We start from the raw sequence: 20,320 nt of genomic DNA, 5'->3' as shown, positions 1-20,320 counted from the left end.
GCACTGCAGGCTCCCAGCCGGGCGTTCATGTAATCTCTTTAATACTGTGTAATACTTTTTTTTTTTTTTTTTTAAAATACAGCATTTCTTGAGGTAGACCATTACAGTTCAAAAGCATTTCTTTTTCAGACATTAATAAGACATGAATTAAATACTTTCATGTACAATATGTTGCAAAATGAGGTAGAAATGGTTACAGAGAGTGTACAAAGTCAAATATGATAATAATAATAATAAAAGGTCTTCAGGAACCCAGTACCACTTTTTGGAGGAAGGGGGGGGGGGGGGCGTCTGCCCCAGTAATGCCCTTTGCACGCAGGCTGCTGCCTGCATGCTTCAGTGGGGAACTGCAAAAAAAGTGGGAAAATGGGAAACTGCAAAAAAAGTGGGAAAATATCCCAAAGCTGGCAGACGCCTCACTCCTGCGATGGGGGGCGGGGGGAAGGGGGTGGCCCTGCAAGCAGACCCTGAGGTTATGGGGGGGCTGCTCTGAGCAGTGGCCGGTGCCGGTGGGTGGCTGGGTGGCCCTGGAGCATCTGCCCCCCGCAGTACAATATAAAACTCTAAAAAAAGAAAAAAAATGTAAAAAGGAAAAAAAAAAAATTAAAAAAAAAAAAAGGGGGAAAAACAGCACCTGGGGCAAAACCCCACAGCCCACGCTCAGCCTTGCTAGACTGTTTTTTTTTTTGGGGGGGGGGGGGGAAATGATTTCCCAAAATTTAGTGGCCCCCACCAGTCTCTGCCGGGGCTTCTCGGCGCTCAGAGGTGGCGACCGCGGTGGGAAGCCAAAAATCCCTTATTTTGGGTGAGAAGGGAGCGCCGTGCCCTCGCAGCGGCCCCGGCCCCAGGGGCCTCCCCCCACGGCCCCAGCCCCAGTGCAAAAATGACACTGGGAGGGGGATCCCCCCCGGCCCCGGGTGCGGCGGGAGGTGCTGGAGGGTGACGGACCCAGCCTGACCCAAAAAGTGGTGCTGGCGACAGCAAACTACGGCACTAATAACACTCCTTCTGTTGAAGACACGTTTACTCCACCAAACGCTACAATAACGATGTTTTTTAAAAAAAAAAAAAAAGAAAAATTAAAATAAATTTATGGCATAATATATGTGAAAAGCACCCAAAATACATTCAACTTTCATCTTTGTAACAGCTTCAAGTTTTTTTTTTTTTCCTCTTTTCTTTCTTCCTTTCTTCCTCCACCCCTTTTGGAAGCAAACGCACCAGGCAGCTCTGTCCCAGGTCTGAAAACTCTTAAAAATCTCTTTTTCCTATTCTGAGAAGATAAAAAGAGTTTTTAAAAACACATTCTTTTTTTTTTTTTTTTTTTCTGAGGTAATTCTTTTCCTGAGTAGTTAAAAAGAAAAAACAAAAAAATACTACATACCTTACAAAAATAAAAAACCACTAGTATATTAAACAATCTACAGCATTTTACTCCAAAACCCCCTGGTTTTGTGCCCCCCCTCCCGCTCCCCCCCATCCCCAATCAAGGACATCGCCGCCGGGCTGCTCATGCCGCGTGCGAGGGGGCTGCTTTGCTCAAAAGACGCCCGAGGTATTTCTGTTAGGAACAATAAAAGCAATTCGCAAAAAAAAAATAAAATAATAAAAAAAAAAATAATAATAATCGAGCTTCTGGGTAGACGGGGGAGCTCATGCAGCCGACGCTGGAAAGCCGGATCCCGGGGCGCCTCCGGCCCCGCTCGCTGCGTCGCGGGTCCAGGGACGGATGAACAGGAAAAAAATAAATAGGTTGTCCTGAGTTCAGTGGGCGACGGCTTCTGAAAAACCACGGAGAGGAAAAGCCCGGCTGAGTCCGAAATAATAAAGAAGAGGGATGCGGTGCTGCCGCCGGGGCTGGCCGGGGGGTCTCCGGCACCTCGGGAGGAGAGGGAGGGGGGCCAGGCCCCAGCAACGGGGGACACCCCGAGCCCCCGCAGCCCCCAACCCGGCCCCTCCCCACCCCGCGGCCATCGGCCAAGTCCCAAATCCAGCGCCGGAGCCTCGGGCTGGGGCGAAGGGTCCGTCCCCACCCCTCTCCCCGTTCCCCCCCCCCCCCCCCCCCCCGCCGTCAGTGCCGGGTGCCGTAGAGTTTGTCCCACTCCAGGAACAAGTCCAGCTCCTTCTGGGAGGCGGCGGGGCGGACTTTGCCGAACGCCTTCTCGAAGGCTTGGTAGGAGGTGGGTTGGATCTGGGCCGGCAACCCGTGCAGCGCGGTGGCCCCGGCGTGCTGGCAGAGCTGGACCAGCTCGCTGCCGGAGAAGCTCTCCGTGTGCTGCACCAGGGAGGCCATCTCCCGCTCGCTCAGGCAGGAGCTCTGCTGAGCCAAGGCGTGATGGAGGATCTGCCGCCGGGCCATGCTGTCCGGCGGGGAGATGTAGAACCTCTTGGCGAAGCGTCGGTGAGAAGCTTCGTCCATGCTGCCGGGCCGGGAGGTGGTCCCGATGATGACCACGTTCTGCTCGGATGAGGTAGCCACGTTGTCCAGGTAGGAGAGGAGCTGGGACTTGAGCTTGCTCACCTGGCTGCCGTCCTCGCCAGCCCGGGCCACCAGCAAGGACTCGGCCTCGGTGATGAGCACCACCGCGGGTTGCCGGCAGCTGGCCACGAAGAAGACAGTCTGCAGGATCTTCTCGGCTTCGGCTTTCCAGGTGGAGAGCAGGGTGGTCCCACTGAGCTTCAGCAAGGTGGAGCCCAGCTGGGTGGAGATGCACCGGCTCAGCAGGGTCTTCCCCGTGCCGCGAGGACCGAAGAGCAGGATGGTTCGGGGCGGCCGGTTGGCCCCGGTGTAAGCGCCGGGACGCAGGATGGGCCACACCAGCTCCTCCTCGATGGTGGCCTTCACAGAGACCTGCCCGGCGATGTCCGTCCACTGCACGGGCGGCCCCCGCTCCACGATCTTGGTGTTCACCAGCTCCAAGACCAGCGGGTCAACGTTCTTGGGTTGCTCTTCCACCGGCGCGCTGCCAAAGACCGGCGCTTTGGGGGGCAGCCGCAGAGGGAAGGGGGGGTCCCGGCTCGGCCGCCCGCTCCCCGTTGGCGAGGGGGGGGCTGAACTTCTCGAAGGGCTCCGCCGGCCGCAGCGGAGCATCCCCGGCGCCGTAGGGCGGCGAGACCATACTCTTCATCGGCTGCCCGCCGTACTTGCTGGCGTGCTCCTCGGCGTTCCCGGCTCCCGCCGGCCGCTTCCCAGGCTTGAAGGTCACCTGGGGGGACTCGGCGCTGCCGCCGAACCCGTTGCCCCGGCAGTCGCCGTTGTCCGACATGGGGTAGGGGGACTTTGGCTGCTCGTAGCTGTATTTTCTATACCTGCCCTCCCCCTCGTCCTCCCCGCCGGCGATGTCGAAAGCCTTCCTCTTCAGGGTGCCCGCCGCCTCGGTGCCGAGGGGCGGCACGGCCAGGGGGGCCAAACCGGCACCCTGGTAGCCGTAGCCAGGGACCCCGGGGGGGCGGGTGGCGGGCGGCGGGGCCGGGATGGGGGTGGGCGCCGCGATGCCGGAGGGCAGGTAGGATGCGGAGGGATGGGGCGGGTGGATGGTGCCGTAGCCCGGCTGCGGCGCGTAGCTGCCGGCGGCGTAGTTGTACATGGGGCCGGAGGAGCCGTAGCCCGGCACCAGGGCGGGCGAGGGGTGCGGGGGCTGCAGGAGCCCCGAGCCGTGGAGGGCTGGGGGGTGCGGGGGGGGAAGAGCTGCTGCCGGCTGGGTGCAGTAGCTGGAGGGCAAATAAGTGCCACCGTAGCCTGAGGGGTACTCCTGAGATGACCCGAGCCCGCCGGAGCCGGCGGCGGCTCCTCCTCCGCAGGAGTTCCCGGGGTACATGGGATCGGCGAGGTTGGCCGACACCACGGGGGAACCGCCGAGGCCGATGGCCCCGCTGCCGGGGGGGACGGCGGGGGGCACCACCCCCTTGGCGCTGGGGAGGCCATCGTGGATGGGGGTCAGGGGGTAGGCGCCCTCGGAGCCGTGCGCCACCGGCCAGGTCTCCCCGTCCCCCTTCTGCCCGTTAACCGGCCCGAAGGCTCCATCCCCGTAGCCGCTCAGCGCCGGGCGCTCGTAGGGCGCGTCCAGCACCCCCGAGTACTTCTCGGCGTACCTCTTGAGGAGGTTGGAGGCGGTGAGAGCGGAGATGTCGTCGTTGGCCCAGGCGTAGTTGAAGCGCTGGCGGGTGCTGGGGTAGAGGTCGGATTTGTGAGCTGGCGAGGAGGTGGTGGAGGAGACGTCGAGGTGCTGCTCCGGCCACTGGTTCAGGGACTGGGCATGCTCTGGTGACCAGTGCATCTTCGACAGACCTGGAGGGGGGGGGGGGGGGGGGGGGGGGACGACAGGACAATGCGGGGTGAGAGCAGCGCAACAGGGACGAGCACCGCTCTGCATTAGCTCCGAAAACCGCCCCGGGGACCACACCGCACCTCCTGACTGCGGCCGCGTGCTCCCCGTCACGCTCGCGCTCGGCATCTTCCACGCAAAAATCCCCTTGGCCACCACCACCGGTGCAAACGGCCCCCGGGAAGAGCAACCAGGAGGGCTTCAGGGCAGCCAGCCGGCTCGGGCGCATCGTCCGAGAGAAGAAAACATTCCGGTTATCAAACGGCCCCGGCGGTGCCAACGGTGCAGCCCGCGGTGCTGCCGGCAGCGGCGCGCTGCCAAGCGCTGGCACACAGACCCTGCTCTGACGTGCCCCATCACGAGCAAGCCCGGGGCAGCGTCCCTTTGTGTGTCCGTCCCCCCCCCCCCCAGCAGCGGTGCTGGTACCACTGGGCTGTGCCTGGCCCCACCAAAACAATCACTCCGGCAAAAGGGAAGACAGAAACGTCAACGGCTGCGCCCAGACCCCCCCCTCCCCTGCACCGGGACTGGGGGTGGGAAATGCAACCTGGAGTGGGGTGGGGGGGCTCTGCAGGGCCTGCCAGGGGTCCCCACTCACCCCACTGACCCTGCATCACTGTCCCCCCCCGCCCCCCGTGTCCCCATCACCCCGCAGCTCTGCATCACGGCGATGCCAAGGTTGGTGTCACCCTCGCTTGCTCCAGCCCCCCCAAATACCAGGCGGCCCCCGAGCACCCCCGGAGGGTGGTGGCAGTGTCCCCCATCACCCGCCCCGGTGCGGGTCCCCCCCCTGCCCTTATGCCCATCGCCTCGGGGGACGGCTAAAGGAGGAGCCGGGAGGGGACCTCGTGCATCATTCACTCGCCTCTCTCAGCCTTTAAGCCACTTTGTGACCACAGCACAATTAGATTACTTAATGCTTTAATTGACTTATATAGCATTTGTACTTCCACTTTGGATATCAAACTTACACAAGAGGATTTAAATGGCGGCTTTGCGTGGCTTTATCCGGCGTCCTCCCTGCATTTACTGGCCATTATTAAAGTGCTCCTGATAGATAAACGCTCCGACAGAGCCAGCCACGACAGCCTGCGGGAAAAGGCCCTTTTTAACGAACACAAAGGAGAACACTGCCCAATAAACCCCCGGCAGCAGATTTTCCCCGAGCTGTACATGGGGTCTGGCTGGGCGCAGAGGGACCGAGAAGCTACTAAAGGCTAAAAACGAGGGTTTGGATGACTCCTTGAGGAAGAAGACATTTTAAAAATGTTTTTTGTTTGGTCGTGTTGCGAAGGAACTAAAGCACCTGGAGTTTCCAGCCTTGCTCAGGCCGGTGACCGGTGTGCTGCCGGTGCAGACCACAGCTGCTTCTGCCCCCCCCCCCCCCCAAAATACGGTTGGGAAATGCCCAGGGCTCGGGGGAGGAGGAGAGGGGCTCAGGAGGTGGCCGGTTGCTCCAGCACCTGCCACGGCAGGGGGGCTCAGTGCGGAGCAGCACGGCAGGAACAAGGTGCCACCACCAGGACCGGCAAATCCCAGCGGCAATTCCGGGCTGTTTCTTAAACCGGGGTGCAGCCGCCCTCGACGGCGGCACGGACACGCTCACCCCCCGCAAACCAACTCTACAGCCATTTTCTCCTGCATTCCCGAGGACGATGCACCCCGAGGACACCCCCCGGTCCTGTGCCAAACGGCGGAGAAAAGGGGTTGGGGCTGGGGGGGGTGGGGGGGGTGAGGATGCACCGGCACAGGTTTGCACAAACTCGGGCGAAACGAACCCAAGCGCGGAAGGACTGAGAAGCAAACCCGCCTCCATCCAAACCCCCTTTAAGACATTTGGGAGAAGAAAAGCCAAACCCCCCCCCCCCCGGGAAGCCCGGTCGCACCCGGGAAAACCAGGGGGAGGGGGAGGGAGGGCTGGCGGGCTGGGAGAAGTTGTCAGGGGGTTCAAATGGGACGTGAATGAGGCGGCGGAGCGGGACAGATGTTTCAATGCTCCCCTTGGCAGTGTGAGAAAATTACTGTCCAGTGACCAAATGGCCGGGCCGGTTCCCACCCTCGCTGCTGCCCATTATCCCCAGTGCAAGACAAAGGCGGGCAGGGGGGGCTGGGCAGGGGAGAATCCTATTGTTCCCGCCTGCCCTAATTATGGAAATCTTGTTAATCTATTCAGCAGCGGCTCTGAACTGGGCTTTTGTTCGGGGGCTTTTTAGCGGGGCGCACCGCCGAGGGTGTCCAACGGCTCGGCGTTGGGGATGGGGTGCGCTCCCTCCCGCCACCCCCCCCCCCACCCCCCCCTCCTCGGGAAAAGCTCTCGCCGGGGGATTTCAGGCGCAGCCACGAGGTTGGGGGGCGGGGGGGGGGATGATGTGGGGCTGCCCCAAGCAGCATCCCGGCGTGGGCCGCCTTTGTTGGAGCCCAGAGACCTCACCCACAGCCCTCGTGCGCCGAGCCTACCACGTACGCACCCACACATGGACACAGATGTATTTTTATACGCTCGCGTCCCAGCCCCATCACTAATGCCGGTGTATCAAAACTCACGGCAAACCCCACGCAGGCGAAGACGGAGGTGACCCGCAGGCGGCGTGCGCTGATGGCGGCAGCAATCCAGCAATCCCTAGGGGGATTGGGAGAGGGCTCGAATAGATTTGGAGGGCAAAGGAGGAGAGGGAGCGCGCCAGAGCGAACACGTTCAAGCTGGGGGTGCACTAAAGCCAGGGTTTAAATCCAGCCGAACTCCCCCGAGCACCCCGGGAAGAGGGACCGGCCCCGCAGGAGGTGACCCCGCCGTGCCAGCGCTGGATGGGTCTCGCTGTCCCCTGGCAGCAGCATCCCGGCCCCCGGGGACGTTGCTGCCGCTGCCGCCCTTCGGCTCCCGGGGCAGGGACGAGCCGAGGAGCCGCCTCCGCGCTGCTTTGCTCGTACCGCCGCCGTCTTGCTGCTTTAAACGCTCCTTTTTCTGCAGAGCTGCCAGCTTGGAGGATTTATGCCTTTTTCGAAAGCCGTTGAGCAGTTCCATTATCCCCACCATCACCCCGCAGCAGCGCGGCCCGATGCGATCGGCTTCCCAGGCAGGGAGAGCCCATCCCAGTTACAGGGGCTGCCCCAATTCCCAGGTTTTTAATTCTCTGATGTGCAAACTTGGGGCCCAAAGGGAGCAAACCTGGATGCTGGGAGCCCTGTTTCACAGCCCAGCCTTCACCGAGACTCCCCACATCAGGGACGTTGTGCGTGAGGGATCTTCTGTGCTGGATTTTGCTCCCAGCACCTGAAGGTGGGTCCAGACAAGGACCTGGCCCGAGCACCCGCAGCAGGAACGCAGCCTCACATCAACACAACTCCTGCACCGACAGCTTCGCCGCTGCCCTTGCACTTGCAAGAGGTTTTTGCCCCCATGCAAAGATGCTGCAGGTCTTGCAGCAGCCGCAGCGATGTCTTCAAGGATAAAGCTGGGAAAAAAAGTGCAGGAGGAGAGAACAGATTTTTCCACGTCTGCCCGGTGAACAGGAGGCAAGGGAATGACTTTTTCTGGTTTTAAATGAGGCATTTCCTGATGATCTTTTCAGCTTCTGCTGCCAGGAGCTTGTCCTGGCCGGGGTTCATCCCTGCTCCTAAGAGCAGCGTGGGCAAAGTGCAATGGCATTACCGCAAGTCAAATCACGGCTATAAATCAGAATTATAACTCATGTAGATACTCCATTTACACTCACTGTGGACAGGAGGCTTGCGGCAATGTAACTGAAACACTTCAGAATTAATGCTGTAGATTTTAGCAACATTTCTGCATGTTGATACACACATTTAAGGTAGATACCAGTCACCTCTAGTGAATCCCTACATGACGGGCCCGGAATAGGCAAAACAGCCTGGCAGCGAGTTGGGCCGGTGGCAGAGCTGGTCCCAAAGCCAGGACCGGGGTGACGAGAGCACAAAGCCACACTGGGACGTGATAGAGCCCAAGCACGGTGCCTGGCAGCATTTGCCAAGGGTGAGACGTTTCAATCCCCCAGCCCTCCCCTGCAGACCGAGGCCGGGCAGCCCATTTCTTGGCCCGATGCCCGCGCGCAAACATCACGTTTTCCCAAGGTAAATTTGGGTTGTTTGGCAAATCCACCGGGGAGCTGCTTTTCTTTGTCCGCCACATTCTCCGTCCCCTCCTAACCGGTGCCGACAAAGCGAAGGATGGTATTGCAATCAGAGCAGGGTCAATGTACATATGTTAAAAGGATTTAGGCTAACTCCCACCGTGCCCTCTCCCCACCCCCAGCAGAAACAACCTCCACCCCGGGTGGTGCGAGCCGAAGGCTCCGGCGTCCGCTCTGTCCACTCATATATCAAGTGCAGAGCAGCTGGACACCAGCACGGACCGGGAGTGACCAACGGGCCATCGCCCATCTGTGCTGCTCCAGCACCCGGCCAGCAAATGAAAAATTAATATGGATCCGCTCAGCCTGGCAGCAGCTGAGCATCCCCCATCTGTCACGGCGCGAGGAGGAACACTCAGCTAAATGTCACCGGGAGGAAACCGTACGCGGCGCGTGGCCTGGGAATCCCCAGATCGAGGGGATCCAGCAATAAAATCCAGCTACTATTAATAACGAGCTGATGCAATCAGTGAATGTGGGGAATTTTGCACCACCTTTCAATGTAAGATGGATGGGAGAAAAAGAAGACATAAAAGGGACCTTAAAAAGAGTGGAAAAAAAATCAGCTTCTTTCTCGCTATTTATATTTAATTTAAATTATAATTTATTTTTAAATTATATTTATATTTAATTTAAAATATAAATTATATTTATATTATAAGCCTTGTTCCCAGGTCTCAGGGACCACCCAGGCCTGCTGAGATCTGGGCTCCAGCCTTACACCCAACCCCAGGAACATGGGACAAAACTGCTCCATTTGGGCCTATAAACCACTGAAAGGTGGGACTGGCCCAGCCTCCCCGCTCCTGCCGCTCCACCGGCACGCTCCCTCCAGTCCTCCAAAGAGGAACATTAATCCCGAAAGATTAATTATCGCGTTAATCCATCACTGCCTTGCCCACTCCCTGCCACGGGCGCCCTTCAGCACCTGCAGAACACGGCTCCCTCCAACCGCATTCCCACTCCCGGCCGAGCCATCGCTTCTCCTCCGGCAGACGCGCTCCTTGCCCTGAACCCCCTCCAGACGTTCCTCGGGGCGACGTTCCAGCTGCGAGCTCCCCCAGAACGCTGCTTGAAGTCCGGTTCTCAGGGAGGAAGGAGGTTTTGAGCAAGAGCATCACCGAGCATTCAGGTCCTCGAAGTCCACCACCCTCCGAGGTCAACTCAGGGCGGATGCTCAAGGTGCAGAAGCCTCAGCGTGCCCCAGAGAAGGGTGCCTCGGCCCATGGGTGCTGCTCAGATCCCTGTCCAGACTGAAGCCCTTCACTGAAATTTCATTCCTTGACGCCAGACGGGCTCCCCCGGGGCCTGGGGTTGGACCCAGCCCATTTTCAGAGGATTACATTAGAGAGGAAAATCCATTTCTAATCAGCAGAACCATTTCCCCAAACAGACGCGGCCTCATAAAAAGGTCGGGGAGGTCAAACGGACCCAATTTGCATGCAATCTGCATAACAACGGCCAAGCCAGCGAGGGCGGTGAATGTACCCCGAAGCTCCTGGTCCCACCGCCCAGCCCCACACGGGGCTTTGCCCACCGACCCACGGCCAGGCTGGAGGACACGCCGAGCTGAGGCCGTGGCTTCTCCCACCTGGGCTGGGCAGGGACGTGGCCGCGGCCGCCTCCTCCTCAAGCCCATCTAGAAACGCGCCACGTGAAGCCACGCGCGGAGATTTCGGCTGTGCGCACGTGGTCTGTCGAGGGATGAAGAGAAATAGTTTGGAGGCATCTCCAGCGCGGCTCCATCTCCTCCTCCAGAAGCCACTTAGCAAAGGACGTGCTGTCAGCAAGCAGGTGGAAACTGCCTCCGAAAAACTTCTTGTCCTGACCTCGCTCCATTCAAAACCACTTGTTGAAGCCCACCAGGACTCACCGCAGCCCCCTTAGAGGGACTGTCTGACCCCACCTGAACCCACAGCAGGAGGATCTGGGGGGGCCATGCTCTTCTGACGGCCCCCGCCAGACGCCAGCCAGCGCTGAGCTGGTGGCCGGGCGACCCGCGGTGCTGGGCTGGGGGGTGTCGGTGGGGGTGGGATGCCCGGAGGAGGCAACTTCTGGGTCTTGTGCTACAATGGCACAAGAAGAAGCAAAGCCAACGGGGCCAGGCACGGAGCCTGGCACCCAGACCACTGCTGCACCCTGGGGAGCCGTGCTCTGATCCGCACCCAGCACCCACCCCTGTGGGTGGGGGGGGGGTTGTCTACAAACCCCAATAGACACATAAACCTCAGAAGGCTGAAAATAATTTTAAATGACTTATTTTTCCAAGAAGAAAGCATCGCCGCTACGTTTCATCTTCCCACAGGCACTTGGGTGAAGGTCATTAAATGCAGGAGACGCTCTGCAGCTCGAGAAGGGGCCCAGGGACCGGGCACCCCCCGCCCCTGCCCAAGCCCTCTCGTCCCAGGGTGTTTTTGCCAATGAAGCTCCAATAACAAACTCCCCCGGGGGCAAAAGCCAAAGCGGGAGCCACCAGCCCCTGGTCTATCTTCTCCAATCTCTGGCCTTGGGCCGGGGTCAGCGCCAGGGGCTGCGGCGGACGCGGGAACCAGGCTGCAGCGGGGAGATAATTTGCACGAGAGCCTGTCCACAGCGGCAGCAGCAACGCTCCAGCTCATCTCCTCCACGGAACGAATCAATCTTAATTAACTCTAATTCTGGGGAGCCTCCCAGCCCTATCCAGCACCGCACAACGCGGTTGTATTTTCCGCCTCGGCGCCCCGCCGGGCAGCGCGCTCTGCAGGGAACTGAGCAAAAACTCCTCTTTTCCATCATTTCTGCCTCTCCTTTCTCGCAGTCCCCGTGTGTCCCCAGCACGCACCCTGCGGGGTGACGGACCCCGTCCCCATCCCCTGGGGACCCTTCCCTGCCCTTGGCACCCGCGGCTTCGCCGTCCCCCGGCCAGCCCCGCCGGAGTTGGGCTGGGGGAGGCCTCTCTCGGTGGCTTTTGTTTTCACAAGCCTTTTGACTCGCAGATTCTTTTTTAAACACCGCCTCAGCAGCCTGAAAAGCCGAGCTCCCTCCTGCACTCCATTCACTAATGGATTTTCCAGAAGTTCCCTTTTTTTGGCTTCTTTCTTTGCTGACATTGCTGGCCCCATCCATGTCCGAGGCCGCGGCTCCCCTCTGCCGTACGCCTGCGCTTCCACGGACAGACAGACAGACAGACTCTGACTTTGGGGACCCGAGCAGCCACCCCTACAGCTCCCACCTCCTGCACCCTGAGAGTTTGCACAGATACGTGGCTATTATAAGCCAATTATAATTATATATAATTATACAGCACATGGTACCAATGCCTCAACCTCCCACTACAGGGTTGCTGCTCAAAGAATAAAAGCTTGAGGAATAAAAGGGTGGGAATTCACCCCAAAAAGGGAGTTCCCAAGTGCATCAGGATGAGGGTATCGCCGGGAAATCGGGGAGAAGTTTGGTGCCAGGCTGGCTCCACGCAGCCCGCGAGAGCCTATCGATCAGGGCAGCGCCGCTCCTGTCTCCTAGAGCTATTCCTACAGCAGAAATAATTCATTTTCCTCCCTTTTCAGCAGCCACTCATTAAAAAGTAATCACCTTGTAGGAGGAGGATATGAGCAGCCCAAGGTCAGATCCGTAATGACGTTATTTCTGGAGCGCGTACCTGGCTCGTGCCGAGCAGCAGCCCCTGCAACAGAGCCGGCAGCTTCGGCCCCGCTGCTTGGGTCGGTGGCAGCTACGATGAGAATGGAAATATCTTTATATTAGCAGATATTCACTTCTGTGAGCACCGCCCACCAGCACCCGTGGCCGAGCACCCAGGTCGCGCCACACAGATGTTGCTCTCATGGACCCCAAGCATCCGCAACGCCTAAGGTGGAAAATAGCAACAACGCTTCAAAAGGTATCTTTAAAATCTCATTATTGGGTGGCATCTCCAATAAATCTCCAAATCTCCAGCTCCTGGGTTACTTTTATGTTGTTGGTACTTCAGCGCAGCTGCTAAAACCTGTTTTTCCAAGAGTGTGAAGCTGCAAAGTGTAAGGTAAAGAAGTGTCACCGTGTCCCCGTCAGCGGCACATGCAGCACCTCGGCATGCTCTCAGGTTGCCATAAACCCACCCCCAGGTTGCCATAAACCCCCCCCAGGCACGACGTCCTGCCCATCACAGTTACCGACCCACCCGGGGGATCGGGGAGCGGCCCCAGGGGGTCCCCAGGAGGGAGAGGGTGGGCTGGGGGCCATCGCCCCATCTCCGCGGCACGGCCGAGGGCTGCCAGGTTTAGGAAAGTCCAACCTGCTCATGGCACGTCGGTGTTTTAGCAGATTTGTATTTGCAACACGCGGCCTGATTCAGCGCACGGGGCGAGGAGGAGGCGATGCTCCAGGAACCGGCTGGAGCGCGGGGTTGGGATGGGGCCGTAGCACGGGGGGACAGGAGGCAGGGCGGGGCTGCTCCCAGGGATTTGGCAATTCCAGATCCAGCTACAGCGATGCCGGAACGGGTAAGAAAACGCCTACACCTAAACCCTTCCCGGTTACAGCCCCGGTGCGGACGCTGCCGCACGCACAGCTCCTCTGCCGCCGGGGCTGGGTCAGGTGGGGAGCCCGGTGTCCCCCCCGATGACACGCAGACACCCCAAGCAGGGGGACCTGCCCTCCCAAGGCGGGACGTGCGGGACGAGCCCTTCAAAACACACTCAACCCCTCTAACCTCCCGCGCACAGCACAGCCTCGCCGCTCGTCACCCCTGGCCTTTAATTACACATTGCTGCAGCCATTAGTCCTCTCGCCATCAATTACACCCACATTATCCCGCTCCGGGAGGCAGCAGGAAGCAGGGAGCAGAGTCAAGTGCTTTGGAGACTCTTTCCAAAGGAAACAGCCTCCGACAGGAACGTCCCTTCGCCGCAGCAGAGCCGAGGCGGCAGACAAAGCAGCCCGGCAGCCGGTCCCGCTGCTCTCCGAGGCCTCGAGCAACACTGAGAAAGATTAATCGCAGGGAGAGGACCCGGGCTCCAGCGTCCCCTGATGCCACGAGTCCCCTCCAGCTCGGTGCTGCCGCTGCACCTCTCGTCTATTTACACAGCAAATTCTTTGTGAGGAGCAGGCTCCTCTTCTGAGCGCGGTCAGGGCAGGGAAAGGGGTACTTATTCAGCTATTATTCAGCTTTTTTTTTGTAGGCAAGACAAGTGTGGGTTAAAGTGCAATTTGTCTTGACATTAGTTTTCACTTTCTTGGGGGAAAAAAGAAAAAAAAAAAAAAAAGTGGCTCTTTAATCTTTTGAGGGAAAGTGCTCGCCTGGGTACCACATCTCCGCCAGCTGAGCATCCCACCTGGGAATGTACCCCAGCATCCCACCCAGGAATACACCCCAGCGTCCCACCCGAGTGCACCCCAGCATCCCACCCTGGAATACACCCCAGCATCCCACCCAGGAATACACCCCAGCATCCCACCCGAGTGCACCCCAGCATCCCACCCAGGAATACACCCCAGCATCCCACCCGAGTGCACCCCAGCATCCCAGTCCAGGGCGAGGGGCCCCAGGCACTGCCACAACACAGGCCACGGTGGCATCACTGACATTAAATAAACATGCCCAATTTTTCCATGACGGAGTCATCCGTCCCCTGGAGAAAGGAGCTCAGAGGAAAACCTGTACTCTACATCCTCCCCTGCTCTCAGCTATAAGTCAGCAGCATCTGCGAGGCCTTGGCTGGGTTTATTAGGGCCCCCATAAAGATCAGGGGTGGCTGATAAGCGACCCGAGGCATGCACCACTGGAGGAAAAATTGTGCTAGCGATCTGTACAATTTAACCAACATTAACTTCAGCTGATGACAGGCCACAAGGCCAGGAGAGAGATTTTTACAACACCCTCGTTACACAGCAAAATAAACTTTGCTGGGAAGAGCCGGTGCTGACTTTCAACTCTTGTTCCCATTAAGAGGAGCCCCGAGCTGCCCCTCGGGCCCGTCTGCTGGGCAGCGCCCGCGCCTGCAGCATCCTCCCCTGCAAATCAAAACTGGGGTTCCCGGAGCAGAAAAAGCACCACGATCCTGCTCGAGGCTCGGCAGCATGCGAGAGAAAAGTGTGTGAAGAAGCCAAGTCCAAAGGAAAAACCAACGGGAAAATACCCCAGAAGTAATCACGGCAACGAGCTCACAGCAGCAGGACCTTGCAAGGGGATAAACTGGTTTTCAGAACTGGGAATTGACAGGGAAGAACTGGTTTATTCCCTGCTCAGCTGCTGATCCAGCAATGGGAATTTCCCTGCAAATTAAGTCTAGCTTAATCCCAAGGGCTCCCTGTGATCAGAAGCTGGGTGCCACCGCCGGCGTGTGTGTCCCCTGGGACGAGAGGGCCGGACGCCTGACAACACACGTGAGAGACCGAGCACCAGTACCACCAGCACCACCAGCAGCACCAGGGATGAGCTTTCTGGAGCCAGAGCTGCAGAAACACATGCAACAACCAGCACGCCCCTCCAAGCCCCAAAAGGAAGAAGAACATCTTTATTTTGCTAAAAAGCTGCAAGAGAAGGAGTCGCCCCGGCGGCAGGCGAGCTGGGGCTGTCTGCTGGAGCGGAGCAAGGGAACGCACCGAGCAAATGAGACGCTCGGAGCCGCGAGCCTCAAGCTTTCCTGCACGCTGGGAAATTCCAGCTGACATTTGGCCAGATGCGACGGGATCTGCCGCGGGATGACAAAAGGAGCCTCCCCGCCAGCCCCTGTCAAACAGCAAAGCTCCGCTTCCAGCCATATAACCACTGGAGCTCAAAAAATATAACTGAAAAGTGTTTACAATGGCACAAACGCGAGGGTCAGCCTCACGCAAGGGTCACTGTCGCTCCTCTAGATGCATTAATGTCAGCTGCAGGGAAATGCCCTTTAGGAATCCTCGCTCAAACCCGATGCTCCCTCATCTGCTGCCATAAACTGCAGGTTGAGGGATTTCTCCTTCCCTACACACGACCCGTCTCCTTCCAGTTGTAGGGACGAAAGCAGGGAGGTACAGAAACCCAAACCATGAGAGAAGCAGAGACAGAAGGGAAGAAAAAAGAATATATGGCAGAAAAATCTGGAGGTGGCATTTCTACCTTCAGGAATATCTCCTTGACTAGGAGGATGGACAAATAATTAATACAAATAGAGTCCACAGAATGTGCAAACGCCAGCAAGACACAGCACGCGCTTCCAGACTCCTTCCTGGAATTTTTTTAATGATGCTAGAGACGCCGTCATTACGGCGGTGACGATGTGCCACGCAGAATTGGATAATTCCTTCTGATCCACCGGCGCTGCCGCGGGATGCGATCCCAGCTTCGGAGGCAAACGCTCCCAAAGGTTTTTGTGTTTACCTTTTCCGCGGGAGAAGGAGGTGAATTAAGTGACCTGAGGGGCACTCCCTTGGCCTAAGGTTAGGCCCTCGCATCTGTATTTGGGCACCCAAAAATAACAGTCTCTTTTTTTTTTTTTTTTTTTTTTTTCCCCAGTGGCTACTGCAATCCCCTGGAGCAGAGGACGGACGCGGCGTGAGGGCTCTAAACTTTCAGCCCACTTACTCAGGTGCCGTGACACAGGGCTGGGGGCAGCCTGAAGGAGGGATTTGGGAAAACCACGGACCCTGATTCTATCAGTCTGTACAAACACGCAAAGCAGCACCGGGATCATCTCCTGGCCATCCACCTCCTCCCCAAAAAAAGGCAAACGGAGCCTCAGCTGCACCAGGGGAGAAGCCCATTGCTGGCCAGAGGCGTGAATCTACGAACGCAGACGCACTGGTTTCTTCAGCAACTGTTTTCCATATTTCAGAGCATCCAGGGAAAGCCGCTTTGGAGATTTCTCAGCGTTTATTCCATGTTTTAACTCGGGGGAATTAACACTGACAGGACGCAAGAGGGGAGGTTGGGGTTACGGGACCGCGTCGAACCGGCACCAAACCCAAGATGCTGTGAAAGCCCCAACCTGGACCTCGGAAGGGAGAAAAAGGCCGGGGGAAAGGGAGGGAGGAGAAAACACCGGCTCCAGATAAGCAATTGTTAACATGATCCATATGGTACACAACTTGCCTTTCTGTTTAACCAAAATGATAATGGAAAAAGGGAAGAATGCGGCGGGGGCTCCGCGGGAGAACAAAGGCGGCTGCGAAACCCTTCCCCGCTCCAGAGAAAACGGATTGTGAGCGGGGAGAGCCCCCCGGCCGCTCCTCCCCGGGCTCAGCCACCCCCAAACCCACCCCGCTCGCCCCTTCTGCCCCGCCAAAGCTTCCCAAGAAAACCACGGAGCAGGGAGCGAAACTGCCGCCGTCAGCGAGAAAAATGAAAAAAAAAATACTGACAAGTATTAACGGGGATGTTTTCATAATCAATAATAAACTTTAAATGTGAGCTACGGCTCAGGACCAGCATTGATGTAAACACCGAGCCCATTCCTCTCAGATCTGGGATGAATTCAGCCCAGGGTGTTTATGTTATTGCAGGATCCCGCGGCTTTCTGAGGAACACAATACAGTACGTGCCATTCATTATCCCCGGCAGTCCCCCAAGAGAAAATGTCAACACACTTCGGCTAAAGAGAGCTAAAACAAATGTTTAATGTGATAAACAACTCCTGGGCCTCAGACCCCGCAGAAATGTTTAATTCAGAACCACCCCTAAGAACAAACAGGCGCCGGAGCCACACGCTGGCATCTGGGAACGGCAAAGCCGGGCGCCCTGTCACCGCCGGCCACGCGCCGGAGCAGCGACCCGGCCGGCTCCCACCCGGGGGCACCGGTGGGGACCAGGCTGGAAGGAAACCAGGGAAAAACCTCGGCAATTCCCCCGCCCAGAATCACTAAATCAATCCCGAGCCCTTATTATCGTGTTCACGCAGCCTCCACAGAGAGCAGGCGTTCAAATCAAACAGCGCGCGCGCGCCCAAGTTCTCTGACGACTTCAGTGCAGCACATTCGCACCCCTGAAATGTGTTTGTCGCAAAACCGGGATCCGGCTAATGGCAACGTTCATTTTTGTGATCCCAGAGCGAAACCGGGCATGATGTAAACCAGCGCACAGTGCCTCCAAACCCAGGAGAATTTATGCTGGAAGACGCAGTATTAAGCTGTTTTGAAACCTTTCTGTTATTTTTCCCCAAGTGGAAAAAGCACACTTTAAAAAACAAACAAACAAACAAAATAAAAAAAACCTTTCTGGCAGAGCTCCTAATTAAAAATCACCATGAGCTCCTCAATGCCACGACTGTTTTGAAGACGAGCGCTCCAGCGTGCGCTTGACGTGCGACAGCGGCCGGGGGGAGTGTGCATTGTTCCTGGATGATGGATGGACGGATGGAGGGATGGAGGGAGGGATGGAGGGATGGAGGGAGGGATGGAGGGAGGGATGGAGGGAGGGAGGGAGGGATGGAGGGATGGAGGGATGGATGGATGGATGGAGGGAGGGATGGAGGGAGGGATGGAGGGAGGGAGGGAGGGATGGAGGGAGGGATGGAGGGATGGATGGAGGGAGGGATGGAGGGAGGGATGGAGGGAGGGAGGGAGGGATGGAGGGAGGGATGGAGGGAGGGATGGAGGGAGGGATGGAGGGAGGGATGGAGGGAGGGATGGAGGGATGGAGGGATGAATGAAGGGATGAATTGAGGGATGGATGGGGGGACAGATGGATGGATGGATGAATGGATGGATGGATGGATGGACGGAGGGATGGATGGAGAGATGGAGGGACAGATGGGTGGATAGATGGGTGGCTGGGTAGACGGATGCATGGGTGCCCCCCACCCCACCATGAGCACCCCTCCAGGGGTGGGAGCCACCGGAGCGGTGGGGGCCGGACACCCCGGGACCTCCCGCTGCCCCCCGCTCCGCGCCCCCCCCCCTCCCCACCCCCTCCCGGGCTCATGTCACGAGCACGCCTGCCCGGAGCTCCCCGCACCCTTTTTGGGGAAAGGAGGGAGGGGAAAGGCAAAGGCCAAGGCGGCGGGGGATGCCCCGTCTCTGGGGAGGGGTTGGGTTACCGGGAGCACCATCCCCCCCCCCCCACACACACACACACACGCCCCCCCCCTCGCGGCGCCCAGAACTCCACAATCCGGCTGTTTTCTCCCCAAAACCGGGACTCGGCGGATCCGGGGAGGGGGCGGGGGGGGGGAGGGGAGCCGCCTCCGCCCGCAGCGGGGTATCCCCTGCAGCACCCCCCCCCAACCTCCCGGCCCCCCCCCCCCCACTCACCTCCTCATGCCGGCGGGCCTTAGCGCAGCCCGGCAGCGGGCGGCCGTGCGGGGCCCCGCATCCTGCCGCTGCCGCCCGGACAATGCGGGGCGGCGCGGCGGCCCGCGGGCGGCGGGGGCTGGGGCCGGCGCTGGGGCTGGGGCCGGGGCCGGGGCCGGGGCCGGGGTGCGGCCCCCCCGCCCGCCCGCCCGCCGCCCACGGCCCGCCCCCGCGGCGGGGCGGAGCGGAGCGGAGCGGAGCGGAACGCGGCGGAGCGGAGCGGAGCGGCCCCCGGGCAGCGGGGAGGGGGGGGGGGGGGGTGGGAACGCTGGAGCGGGGATGGGGAGCGGCACCGGAGTCGCTCCCCGGCCCCGCGGCCAGGGGCGGCCCCGCACAAAGGCAGAGCCGGGGGAGGGGGGGGGTTGGGGGGGCGGAGGACCCCAGAGCCCGGCATCGCGGCACCCCGACGGCCGCGCACCCCGACCCCCTGCGCCTCAACCTGACCCCCTGCACCCTGGCACCCCACTGCCGATGCATCCTGACCCCCCGCACCCCAACCTGACCCCCTGCACCCTGGCACCCCACTGCCGATGCATCCTGACCCCCCGCACCCCGACCTGACCCCCTGCACCCTAGCACCCCACTGCCGATGCATCCTGGCCCCCCGCACCCCAACCTGACCCCCTGCACCCTGGCACCCCACTGCCGATGCATCCTGGCCCCCCGCACCCCAACCTGACCCCCTGCACCCTGGCACCCCACTGCCGATGCATCCTGGCCCCCCGCACCCCAACCTGACCCCCTGCACCCTGGCACCCCACTGCCGATGCATCCTGGCCCCCCGCACCCCAACCTGACCCCCTGCACCCTAGCACCCCACTGCCGATGCATCCTGACCCCCCGCACCCCAACCTGACTCTCTGCACCCTAGCACCCCACTGCCGATGCATCCTGACCCCCCGCACCCCAACCTGACCCCCTGCACCCTAGCACCCCACTGCCGATGCATCCTGACCCCCCGCACCCCAACCTGACTCCCTGCACCCTGGCACCCCACTGCCGATGCATCCTGACCCCCTGCACCCCAACCTGACTCCCTGCACCCTGGCACCCCACTGCCGATGCATCCTGACCCCCCGCACCCCGACCTGACCCCCTGCACCCTGGCACCCCACTGCCGATGCATCCTGACCCCCCACACCCCAACCTGACCCCCTGCACCCTGGCACCCCACTGCCGATGCATCCTGACCCCCTGCACCTCAGCACCCCACTGCCCACACACCCTGACCCCCTGCACCCCGACATCCCAGCAGCCATACACCCTGACCGCTGTACCCCAGCATTTCACCACCCTTGTGCTCCAGCACCTGGCATCCTGGCACCCCAGCCCCTTGCACCCTGTCCCCCCCCCTACACCTACCCCCGACATCCCTGCTCCCTGTCCCCCAGCCCCCCAGCCCCCCTGACCCCTGCACCCCGGCTCCGGCCCTGCCCGCACCCCCGAGGTACGCAGCCTGTGGGGAGCCTCAGCTGCTGAACTGCGCTCCCAGGAATCCCAAATACCTGGAATACTTTCCTACTATTAGTTTACCGTGCAAAAATAAAACAGTTGCCCCAAGGATACTGTGTCAATGGGAGGTGCCCACAGGACAACCCCTTTATT

General features: G+C 59.6%; 1 protein-coding gene across 1 annotated transcript; it reads right to left on the bottom strand.

The window, feature by feature from the left end:
- Positions 1-2,027: 2,027 nt before the first annotated feature.
- Positions 2,028-4,625, bottom strand: FIGNL2 (fidgetin like 2). Its single transcript, XM_042797173.1, is given in 3 exon segments — positions 2,028-3,010; positions 3,012-4,288; positions 4,409-4,625. Coding segments are annotated over 3 exon segments (2,262 nt in total). The 5' UTR covers positions 4,455-4,625; the 3' UTR covers positions 2,028-2,071.
- Between the last annotated feature and the right edge of the window lie 15,695 nt (positions 4,626-20,320).

This window comes from Tyto alba, unplaced genomic scaffold (assembly GCF_018691265.1).
Source record: "Tyto alba isolate M040663 unplaced genomic scaffold, T.alba_DEE_v4.0 Super-Scaffold_23, whole genome shotgun sequence".
NCBI lineage: Eukaryota > Metazoa > Chordata > Aves > Strigiformes > Tytonidae > Tyto > Tyto alba.
This window is presented reverse-complemented; position numbering and strand designations above follow the sequence as displayed.